The 12,301-nt window shown below is 38.5% G+C and overlaps 1 protein-coding gene across 1 annotated transcript in view; it reads right to left on the bottom strand.

Moving 5' to 3' along the window:
- NELL2 (neural EGFL like 2) overlaps window positions 1-12,301 on the bottom strand; it is a 324,025-nt gene that overhangs the window by 230,737 nt on the left and 80,987 nt on the right. The window contains exons 4-9 of the mRNA XM_035002828.1: window positions 9,458-9,631; window positions 9,271-9,367; window positions 6,881-6,953; window positions 6,628-6,710; window positions 5,400-5,528; window positions 3,802-3,904 (exon numbers count right to left, since the gene is read on the bottom strand). Of these exons, the coding sequence (XP_034858719.1) occupies window positions 3,802-3,904; window positions 5,400-5,528; window positions 6,628-6,710; window positions 6,881-6,953; window positions 9,271-9,367; window positions 9,458-9,631 (659 nt within the window). The remainder of the gene's footprint in view (window positions 1-3,801; window positions 3,905-5,399; window positions 5,529-6,627; window positions 6,711-6,880; window positions 6,954-9,270; window positions 9,368-9,457; window positions 9,632-12,301) is intronic.

Below are 12,301 nucleotides of genomic sequence, written 5' to 3'. Positions count from 1 at the left end.
CTTTAATTTTTTTTTTATTTCAGTGACTTTCAGTAACTTCCTATTTGCTAGAACTTTGATCAGTTATTTTCTGACAATTCTTTTTGTTTTCTTAACCTGGGTTGAGATTTTACATATTTTAATTGGTTGGACCTCATCCTATTTCAGAGTTAAAGTCACCCAAAGTATTTATATTTTACATTTTGTAGAGTTATCTTGAATTCGTGTCAGTCAATCTCATTGTTGGCTAGTTGACAGCCTGTGACTAGGATGTGGATAGGGTGGCTGAAAAAGGAGAAGAGAGGGATGGAAGCAAAGCCTGCTTACTTTGCACCACTTTCGCACGGTAAGCTTAGTTACCAGTGGATAAAAGTAAATCACTTAGATTAACTGTAGCGCATGTTTTGTTTTTGTTTTTGTTTTTCAAATTTTATTTATTTATTTATTTATTTATTTATTTATTTATTTATTTGAGAAAGAAAGCAGAGGGGAGGAGCAGAAGGAGGGGAAAAAGCAGACTCTGTGTTGAGTGCAGAGCCCCAGGCAGGGCTCAACCTCACAACCCGAGATCATGACCTGAGCGGAAATCAAAAGTCGGATGCTTAACTGACTGAGCCACCCAGGTGCTCCTGTAGCAGATGGTTTTAAAGAAGGAGGTAGGCTCAAAAAGCACAGCACTTCCAGATGGAACTTCTCTGTGACTTCCAACTAATTAACTGTGTGTTCTTGGACAAGTCATGCACTTGCTCTTATTAGGAAGACGGAAGCAATGCCTGCCTTATAGAATTGTTGTAAAGCTCACATTGAAGAGCAGAGTTACGCGCCTTCTAACCCTATGACTTCATTGTAGTTGTGATTATTATGACCGTAATTATTTGGTGCTGGCATTTCCTGCCTTTGGATCTTCTTTCTCTGTTTAACTCCACCACAATAGCTCAGGGATAGGAGCAGGAAGAGGCTTAGTTCCCTCCTTCCAACACTTTGCTTCTGTAGATTCAAATAAAGAAAAGTGACAGGCTTGGTTCTCTTTGACTTCTTTCCCAGAACAACAACCTTCTTACTATTCACCAGTATTTATATGTGGATAAAGAGCTGGAGCTGAAGTTACAGAGGGAAAATATAAAGCGGACTGCAGAACAGGGTTGCGCAAACAACTCTGTTGAAGCAAGCCGGAAAGCATTCAATAAAGAACACCAAAAAACCACTGGCCACTTGCACTTCTTTTGTTCATTTCAATCTTGGCAGAGTCAAATTCAGCAGTTAGGTTATATGTTTTCCCTTCCAAGGACTTTAGAAACAAGTGATGAATCTCTTTAAATGGGTCTCAGTAAAACATATATTTTGTTAGTTTTATGTCATTAAAAAGGCCTTTGAGCAACAGAGTTGCAAAGACAGGATGAGCTCAGGGTGTAAAAGGAAGGCTTATGGTACTCTTTTAAAAAGTAAAAAACATACAGCTCAATTCATACTCCACCGAAATTAAGTTCTCATAAAGTATAACAATGGTAATACTGGGAACACTAACATAAGAAAAAGAGACTGTCTGCTTCACCTCATATGTAATAGTGACACACACACACACACACACACACCACACATACACACTCACTCTTACGTAACTATTTGCTTCTCTCAGCACATATTAAAGTCTGAATAAGCAAGTCTGTTAATGATTATTAAATTTAGTTTAAATGTTACCTTTTCTTTTATAAAATAAGTTTTTGCAAACTTTTCAGAAGCACATTTCCTGAAATATTTTTACTGACTGGTTTTTAAATTGTGCATGTGAAGACACGTTCCCAAGTAATCTTTAAAAATATTTACCGTAAGACCTAAATTTTCCTTATTTCCCTTAGGAAAAAAAAAAAGTCTGTTGGTGTTTACAGAAAATTTCTTGCTAGCTCTTGTAAAGTGCCGAATTCATCAGAATTAGAAGTACTTCGAATACTAAAAATACAAATATAGGCACAAATCCTCTATATTCCATGGCATTCATTCACTAAATAGAACCAGAAGGACAAAGTCACTTTATCCTTACTACTTTAACCATAGAAAATGAAAGACTCAAATAAATTATTTTGGCATTACTTCAGGGATGTTGTGGTCCCCCTCACTGATTACTTACTTGCAGCTTTCTCTATGATACATGAGACAAACACAGTCGATTTTCAATCATTAACACCAAAGTCTGCCAGAACCACTTTGCATTAATAAATCTCAAAATATTTTACCATTTCATTAAGTCTAACTGCCTGTTGTTGGGAAGATTTCAAGCATTGTCTGATTTAGTAGGCAGCTGACTGTTGGTAACAGAGACAAATGGTAAAATCAGAATTGAAATTCACTACTTCTGACTAATGCATCTATCATGATGGTCCATTATCTCAATCAGCCTGCTCTAATAAAACTGACATCACTTAATGCAAATCTGTTATATTCAGGGGTAACTGTGTAGAAGTACGTGTGCAAAGAAGGATAAAAGAATTTAAAGCAAAAAGTCTGATTCCTGCTATTGTTGTGTTATGAATATAAAGCCCTAGAAAGGGCCCTGCTTCCTCTTATCTCTGTCTATCTACAAAGAAAACTACAGAACATCACCACGAGCTTTCAGATACTAAGACAAGTTCAAGGAACTCAGATGACTCCTCACTGAGGAAATTAGCTAGTGACACATATAAGAAAAATTGCATTCAGTTCTTCCTGGTTCAGCCAAACCTATCTGACTAGGCTAATATACTTTCGGGAAATGGACTGGCTTCAATGTAAAGTCTAATAAAATTAAATATAAATGAGCTCCTGAGGGAATTAAATCAATGGGCTACAAAGCGACCTCCTGATTCCTCCCTGAGAACTTGTCACTTTGACCAGCAACAGCACATTGCACACTACATAGGCAAGAGTCGGGCATGGCAGTGGTAAACGGAGCAGGGCGAACAAAAGCCCCAGCACAAGCAACCATTCATTCTCTCCCCGTCTCTTTCCCTCCCCTCCCCCACCTCTCCGTCTTTGCTCCTGCATGTATGATGATACTGCACTCACATAGCCCTGTATCTCCTACAAAATTCATCACAACTCCATTTACATAGCTTCCTATTCCTTTGGACAAAAATAGCTAAATTTTAAATGCTCCTTTTAACAAGAGTTTAAGGACAGTCTTTTAAAGTGTAAGTGACATAAATGCAACGATTTGTTATTGAATGAATGATATAGAACTCATTTCAGGACAGCTATGAATTCAGAGAGCATTTCCTGACATCAGAAGTGAACCACACAGCTACTACGAAGGTCACACAGCTTCCTCACTCAGGAGTGTGAGCCTTTTTTTTTTATGAATTGACACCACGGCCCCATCCACACTGGACAATCCTATGATAACATGCTATCCAAACTCACTTGCATCATGGATTTCCTTGGTCCCCATGGCTGAGTTTGGACCATTCTTAACCTATTTAGGAGGTATTTGTATCAAGTAGTGGAATGAGAGAAATGCCTACCACTAAGTTTCTTACAGATCTTTCCTACTACTGTCACTATACAGAACAGATTCCTCCAAGAAAAGAATTTTCCTGTTAAATACAAGTATAGCATTTTTAAATGGAAAAGAACTGATCAACCAAAGTAAAGAAGGTATTCTTTGCATCATTTGCAACATTTGCATCATTTCTAAAAGCTTTTTAGGGTGCCCAGATCATCATTTCTATTTGCATCATTTCTAAAAGCTTTTTAGGGTGCCCAGATCAAACCAATGATGGGTGAATATTTATTAATAACAAAGATTTATTTTTGCCAAAACAAAGTATTCATCATAAAAGTTATGCTCACATTTGCATTCCTTACAGCACTTGCCATCCACGTATGCAAGAGCCGACTTAAGGGGGCAGTCAGGAACCGGGCAGATCAGAGTTTCGCACTGGATAGTTCCATTCTGAGAAGAAAGCAATATTTAAAGAATTCCCAAGTTGCAGTTTGATAGCCTGAAAATATTTTTTAAATCTTAAAATATCTTTAAATCTAAACTCTTCACATAAAATGTCATAAATACCACTATTCTCTGTGGTTATTACACGGTAAAACCCATAGCACGGAGACCCTCAGTAAAACGTATTGGGTCCTAACACAGTTGGTGATTGGCTCCCATCTTCTGTCCAGTGATGATGCTACACACCCTAGAGTTCTCCCCCTTCTGAGGGAGGTGGATGAGAACATGGGTGGAGGGGAGGAGCACACACTGACAGCAGGCTAGGGGTAAGCCTCATGTCTGCCCGGATTATGCACAAAATGAGCACCCACAAGCCAGGGGATTTCTGGAATAGCTGCTGCCATCCTGCAGACCCAGTCTTGGGAGCCAGAATCTTCCCATGGATATTTAAGCACCACCACGAGGCAGTGCTGACAACCACCATGAGAAGCACTCAACCGCAAACAGGATGGCAAGAAATTTATTTCCTGAAGGTCATCCAGAACTCCCAGGCAGCTAGCTGCTTCTCTAGTCACCTTACTGACCTCACTATACACCTCTTGCATTTTACTCAATTCAATTTTTGCCTCCCATTTAACACGTTGGGCAGGCTTTACTGTATTGGTAAAGTGCTATAATTTTGGTGGGAAGATTATACGTTCCCGAATAGAAATCATATGATGCATGCACATACATGCACACACATATGACTATTTCGGAGGTAGCTTTAACTTTTTTAATGCATGAAATTCTGTTTTTGAACAAACCTGATAAATTTGGAGAAATTTCTTTTAAAGGCTAATTCACATAGACCTCTGGCTTCTTTCCAATAAATGACTTTTAACTGATGAATTCATGTGAAATTTAAAATTTAAAAACCGAATGAGTCTTGACCTTTTCTTTGAAAATGAACCTATTTTTGAAATAGTAATGCACTAAATATTTCTACTTTATGAGTGCACAATTAGAGAAATCGTATTTCTTTAAATTCTCTCATTCTTATTCTACTGTATTAGCAAACTTTAAAAGATTGCTAAGTTAAACTCCATTATTTGTTAGTATGGCCCAATCTGGTGACAGTATTTCATGCTGCATATAATTTAGTTATATTAAAATGCATTAATAAACCCATGAGGGGAAAATCTCTTGAAATGTTAAGGATAACGGATAGAATCCTTTGGGAATCACCTTCACTAACCCAATTTAAATTGCTAACTTCATGTGTGCACCAATAAACTCAAACTTTATAGTATTCCTAAGCCATAATCATCTTTATGGGCTAGAAAGTGTCTTTAATAATGCAACACGCAGTTCTTTAAATTTGACCGGGCTGGCCGGCACTTTAGTGCTGTGTCTTGAGGAAATGGGTCTTGAAATTTTCATGATTACATTGTTTTAATAAATTTTTAAAGAATGGGGGCATCTGCGTTCCCTCCATCTGAACTCTCAGCGGAAGCCATACCAGGCACGTGCAGTTCTTACAGCCGTCGGTCCAGGACTCAAACTCTCGGTAGGTGGTTCCCTTCGTGGTGCAGGTCCTCTCACAATAGCACTGATCCAATCTATTCATTCGCTGCTCAGCTCGAGACAGCTGTGGCAAAGGAAGGGGTTCACAGTGTTCACCATTCCAGCAACAGAAAGGCAAAATACTTCAATAGGCGTCGGATGTTTTTCTGCATATGGCAGTAATGATGGTTGCGCCCATCTGTTATTGTCATCAATATATTGAAGCCTATCCTTTAAAAGAAAAGTTTTCCCCCTCTTCTTTTTGAGGTAAATTTGGTTCTTGCCTTTGAAAAAAAAAGCATGATTTATAAGATATAAATGGGGGCTAAGTAAAAATGGCATCACTCACGCTGCTGAAAAGCATTTTTCATTTTTAAAAACGTTTAATTTCATGAACATGTTTATTCAAGTGAAGAAAATTTTCAGAATTTATGTCGTGTCAGAAACAAATCATAGATATACGAGACAACTTGCAGGTTCTCAGTAACTACTATGCAAGCTGACAACAGTCTGGTGAGATTGCAAAGAAACTTGATACATGCTTAGGACTGTGAATAATCCTACAACAGCAACACAGTGGTAGAAAGCATCCGTGGGACCATTCCCTTGACATAATTCCAGTGTCCATATTCTTTACAATGCTCCCTCACCTCCATCCTTATAAAGAAAAGCTAAATAAGGGCGCCTGGGTGGCTCAGTCGTTAGGCGTCTGCCTTCGGCTCAGGTCATGATCCCAGGATCCTGGGATCGAGCCCTCCATCGGGCTCCCTGCATGGCGGGAAGCCTGCTTCTCCCTCTCCCACTCCCCCTGCTTGTGTTCCTGCTCTCGCTATCTCTCTCTCTCTGTCAAATAAATAAATACAATCTTAAAAAAAAAAAAAGCTAGATAAAAATACATAATAATAAAAACTAAAATAAACAATAAATCCTACTGTAATAAGCAGTGTGAAAATCAGGTAATCTGCCTCATTTCTGATTTACCGATTATTTGTTACACAGATGGCTAGGGTTTGAAAATTTATAAGCCCTTTCCTTGAGCAGAGATTTAAATTCAATCCCAGCAAACAGTATAGTATAAGAAAAGTCTCAAAGGTGAACATTTGTGGTTATAAAAAAAAAAACAAACTATGAAGAACCTCAAGGATTTCTGAGCTCCCCGCACTCAATTTCTAAGTAGCTTTTACCTTGGCTGATGTTTTGGCCAAAATATCCTGCAGCTCCATGATTTTCTGCACGAGTCCATGGAAGTCATTGCAAGTTGGACAGGCTGGAATTACAAACACTACATTGGTCAAGTTGTATGTATAAGGAGGTCAATCTAGTTAAGTCCATGCTGACAACTAATATATCGGACCTCCGATTTCAAACTGACATTCTGGAGAAAATTAAGCAAGAAGCACACTTTTCATCACACAGTGCAAGAACTAATGGACTTACTGCGATTAAGATCTGGGCACTGAGCAATAAATCCTTGGGGCATGACAAGTAATTGCACATCTTGCATTATACCCTGTGTGCAAAAAATTTTTAAAAAGATGTATTACTTTCATCTACCCAAATTATGTTCAACAGTCAAGTTCATGAAGGAAAACATTACAAGATAGACGCACCAAGATCCCTAAACAACATTTTTTGAATACATCCCTTCTACTTCAGACCAAAGGGAAAGAAATACATCAGGCAAAATAGATGATTACCCATGTACTCTCCTATTGATAATATTTTTAAAGCCTTAAGATTAAATGTCAAGATACAATTAAGAGGGAATAGTCATGTTGTTTTGAGAAGTTATTTTTACTTAGCCACTGGAGAAAAGCTTGAAAATGACCTTTAAAAATCAACCCGAAAATCACTTCTGGTTTCAGCAACAGTGAAACTGATACCAATTTTAAATTAACTGCAGCCATCAAAAAGAAACAGATAGAAAAACTGAGTCATAAATGCAATACTCATTTGAGCATTTCTCATTTTTCAGTCGGACCTTTTAGAACTAATTCGTCAATTTATAAAGGACAATAGATTCATTAACCAGCTGCCACAAGACTTAGCGACAAGTCTTTAGGAGTACAGAAAGTTTAGCGTGAAATTTTTAAACATTCCAGCAGCAAATAACCCCTTTTACACAGAGGGCCACATCACATGTCTATAGGTAAAATTTACATGTATCCTTAGTCACTAAGGCTTCATTAGCTTCCATCTTCCTGGGCTCTTAAACCAAAGGCCAACGGTTAACTCATCAGACACACTCCAGCTGTCCCTTTCATCTACCACCCCTCTCTCTTCCTTCATCAACTTTATATACTTTTTAATTAATATTTCACTTTATTCCTCTGAAAAATGCAAACAGAATGTCTAATGACAGGGTGACAGGACCAGCATATTATCAAGACAATTTTGAATGTACCTACAAAATATACCAGTCAAATATTGGCCTGTATCTCCTACATGTTTAATCTAATTAATAGCATAGTATAAGAAAAGTGTCAATGTGAATGATAAATATTGTAGCATACCGTGTGGAATTGCTGGATCTGTTGTTTGCTTGGGGTTTGGATTAAAAAGGCAACTTCTATACAAACTTCTATCACTTGGAAGCAGCGACATGAAAACAAGGCTACCATGTACAGTTAAACACTGCACAACTCCCCTGGACACCACTCACAGTCTACAGTAAAAATTATGACCCTGATAGTACACATAATTGATGCGTGAGAAGGATTCTAAGGCCACATCCAAGCTCCATGGGAAAGACTGCCATGGTTAAAAAGAGGAGAGACTTGACATCTACAAATGTGCCATCCCTCATGTGGTATAAAAGCACTCATTGTTTAGGATTTGTGAACATGGAATCAATTCCTCATGACTGGCTTTGGGCAAGTCACTTAACCCCTCAGAGTAGGTTTATGCACAGGTAAAAGAGAAAAAAAAGAGCCTGCATCAAGGCCAGTACTACCAAGATTCAGGAATAACACATAGAAAGCACCTGGTTTCCAGGTAACAAACAGTTTAAGTAAGTTTAAAAAACACCTTCCCAGGTTACAGAGCTTACTTAGAACACAACTTCAAAATCACTGGTACCTACTCTACCCAGAAATCCATGAGTCAGACTCAGCACCTATTATTCTTCAGTTAACAACCATTTGCTGAACCACTTCTATATTATAGGCACTGTCTTAGTCCCTGGGGGAAAATGATTACACTACGGGCTTGCAGTCAAGCAATTTTCTGGACTTTATTTCTTCATCCTTAAGATACAGAAATTTAAATGAGATGTCTTTTAGATCATCTACAATGATGAAATTCTATGAAGTGTCTCAAAGTAGGCACTAAAAAAAAAAGAGAGACAAATTATGACTGCTTTCTAGTTTTGACAGATTGTGCATATATATGTATTCCCCTTTCACATTCTGTAGTACAAAAAGACCATGAATAGTGAATATTGAAAAGTTTTCAATCCTCTGTTATTAACATCCATGTAAAAGTATCATCAAAGGTGACGCTTCAGTGGCGGATAGTTTATTTGTAAATTAACATCTTAGGTATTTATTATTTTGAATGCCTAATCTCAACAATGATATGTTAGTTTCCCGATTGCTACTTTGTGATTATCTCTGTAATGTCTAAAGATCAAATTTATTCAGGAAAAAAGAGAAAATACTGTATGTCAGCTAAATAAAACACTGTGTAAAAAAAAAAAAAACAGACGAAATAGAAAAAATATACAAATCATTTTGTTTCACACCACAAAAAGCAAAACATAATTTTCCAAACTCATTAGAAAGCATTTATATTTCTATGCTATCATCAGCCCTTAGCCAAAAAAATACCTTAAAATATCCATGTGCATTATTTCTCTGTCCCAGCCAAAATGTTGTGCCCAGAGGCAAGTCTGTGGAGGGCTTTTCCACCACTCTCTCGTATATTCTGCAAAAAGGAAATATCAGAGTAAGCAGTGTGAGTTGACAGTCATTTCGTAGAATCTTCCACTTCATAAACTGAGAACATTTCACTTACTTATTGCAGTCAACATGTAAAATCAGATGGGAGGCACTGATGGCTAAGGAGAGCTTGTGCCAATTGTCATCAGCCAAAATGTATGGAAAGACTTCCGTGTGCGGGTGGTGACTGCCTGACCGATAATGCAGTCTGACTTCATTCCGATGGCCACTGCTCTCCAGCTCCAGGTACCTGTGCAGAGAAGAGCCCCATGGGGACCAGGGAAAATAAAGTTCCAAAATTACTGACATGACCTCCAGCCCCAGAAAGATAGAGTCTAATGTTTTTCCTATTCCTCCCACTGAGTACAACTAAACATTATATTGTAAACAGACATAGGAAGAGTCTAAAAGATGGAGTAAAGAAAGAAAATCAGACCCAAGGTACTGGCTTCCTAGGTTTTCTTTTGGCCTCATATATCCCAGACTTGGCTGAGGAAGCCAGCAACCTGGAACACTAGTGAGTGTAGACCAAAAAAGAAAAAAAAAAAAAAAAAAAAAAAAAAAAATATATATATATATATATATCTCCCAACGAAAGCTTGCTCTCTTTAGCCAAGGGCCAGGAAAGGGGAAGCCTGATAAAACAAAAACTTTTAGAGAATAACCACTCTATTCCAACCAAACATCACAGAAAAAAAACTGGCCCCATCCCCAAATAGACTAGTAAAGCTCGTGGGGAGCCTAGATTTCTACCTTCTTGAGGACCCAACACCTCCACTAGGGTGGTGATGGAAAAGGCCAAGTCGAGAATGTTCATCTATTTTTTAAAGATTTTATTTATTTGACAGAGAGACACAGCGAGAGAGGGAACACAAGCAGGGGGAGTGGGAGAGGGAGAAGCAGGCCTCCCACTGAGCAGGGAGCTTGATCCCAGAACCCTGGGATCATGACCTGAGCCGAAGGCAGACGCTTAAGGACTGAGCCACCCAGGGGCCCCACAAGTATTCATTTAATTCAACAAGTAAATTCTATAATAATAGAGAGGTGTTTGCATTAAAAAAAAAAAAATAACATCAGCAAACACGCTGCCCTGTTGCTATAAACCTGTCAGTTCTTAACACACTGAGGCAAGAACCCTATTGCTGCTGTCAGGTAGCCTCCTAGATACTATTAGAAATGTCACCTGCACTGGATTCCTAAACTTGAGGCACTAGAAGTAGCCTGAATAACAATGGGGCTGACACCATGCCCTACAAACAAGAACAACTTCAGAAGTTAAACATTTTACCAAAATCTACATTTTCATTAGCATCATTCACTCAATTAAAAAAAATGAATTTTAGATTCACAATACACAAAAAACAGGTAGTGAAGAGAAAAACAAATAATGACGTGAAACACTTAGAAGTGTGCTTAGCACATGGATAGGATTCAATAAGTATTAGCTCTCATTAAAAGAAGGGAAAACAGGTTGAAAGAAGTTAATCCAAATCTTCAAAACCAGTAACTATTAAGATATATAAAACCATAGGAAGATGTGAAGTTGCATGAACATATGATTATTGCATAATTGTAAGTTACAAAGTATCTTAATGAACACTGGGTCTATTTTAATGAATCATTTTTCTAATAACAGCCATATTCATTTCCAGAAGCCCACTGTTTCCCACTGGGTGGTGTCTCAGTGGGAGGCAGGACTGGCTCGCCCCCTCTCTGCCCCCCGCCAAGGCTCAGCAGAACAGAGTGGTTAAACACCCCAGCCCTAAAGCCTGAGGACTCACATCCCAGTACCCCTCCCAAGAGTGGCCAGCTACTTCACCTCTCTGCACCTCATCTGGTCACTCAACTATAAAACAGGGATATGAACTGTACTTGCTTCAATGGACATCTGTAAGGACGTGAATGAGTTAATTTAAGAAAACCTCAGAATATTACTCAGTACACACAAAAAACTCAATAAAGATAGTACATGTTAGTTATCTTTTTCAATTCAAAAAGCAAAATCGTCAAATCCTCCCTCTTCTTTCCCATGGTAGGGCCAGGAATGGGCTGACGACACACTCCAGCAATCAGACACTCTTCCCTGAGACTCCTTTTTTTCTTTTTTTTAAGATTTTATTTATTTATTCATGAGAGACAGAGAGAGAGAGGCAGAGGGAGCAGCAGGCTTCCTACGGAGCAGGGAGCCGATGCAGGGACTCGATCCCAGGACTCCAGGATCAAGACCTGAGCCGAAGGCAGACAATTAACCCACTGAGCCACCCAGGTGCTCACTTTCCTGAGATTCTTGATGGAGCACAGCCAAGGAGGGGAGTGAAGAGGCACCCACAATGTGCCAGGGCAGCAGCATCCTGGTCAGCTATGTTCAGGTCACTCTGCATCTTCCTTCCTGTTTGCTGGCCCATCAGGGTGCCTTTGGTTATTACCTGTTCCAAATTCTGATGCCCCAGGCTCCCATCAGTTCTGTAAGCTGCCCTCCCACCCATTGCCTCCAAAGTCACCTTACAGCTAGAACCTTAACTGATATATTACAATTGTGACCATGGAAAAAACATAGAATAAAACATATCAACATTTTTAAAGCTATTATGGAGTGATATAACTATGAGTGATTTTTAACTTTCTTTTTACTCTTCTTTATTTTCCCTTTTATGCTCAATAAGCATTTGTTACCTTAAATTAAAAACATTTTAAATCCCAAGAAGGTAAGTTGTCACACCTGAACATATCATGTCTCCTTGATCTGTTATTCATAATTGTGAGAAGTCATTAAAATCAGAAATAAAGTTCACCTTTTATAATAATTTATGCCCTTGTTATTCAAATATCCTTTGCATTGGCAGAAATATAAACTAATTTAAGATCAGGCTTCAGAGAAATAGGCGACAGTTGCAGGACATCATTCATTTTAACAACCTCC

The sequence above is a fragment of the Mirounga leonina genome, unplaced genomic scaffold (assembly GCF_011800145.1).
Source record: "Mirounga leonina isolate KUSES-001 unplaced genomic scaffold, KU_Mleo_1.0 Mir_126, whole genome shotgun sequence".
NCBI lineage: Eukaryota > Metazoa > Chordata > Mammalia > Carnivora > Phocidae > Mirounga > Mirounga leonina.
Note: the sequence above shows the minus strand (reverse complement) of the source record. Positions and strands in the feature narration are given on the sequence as shown.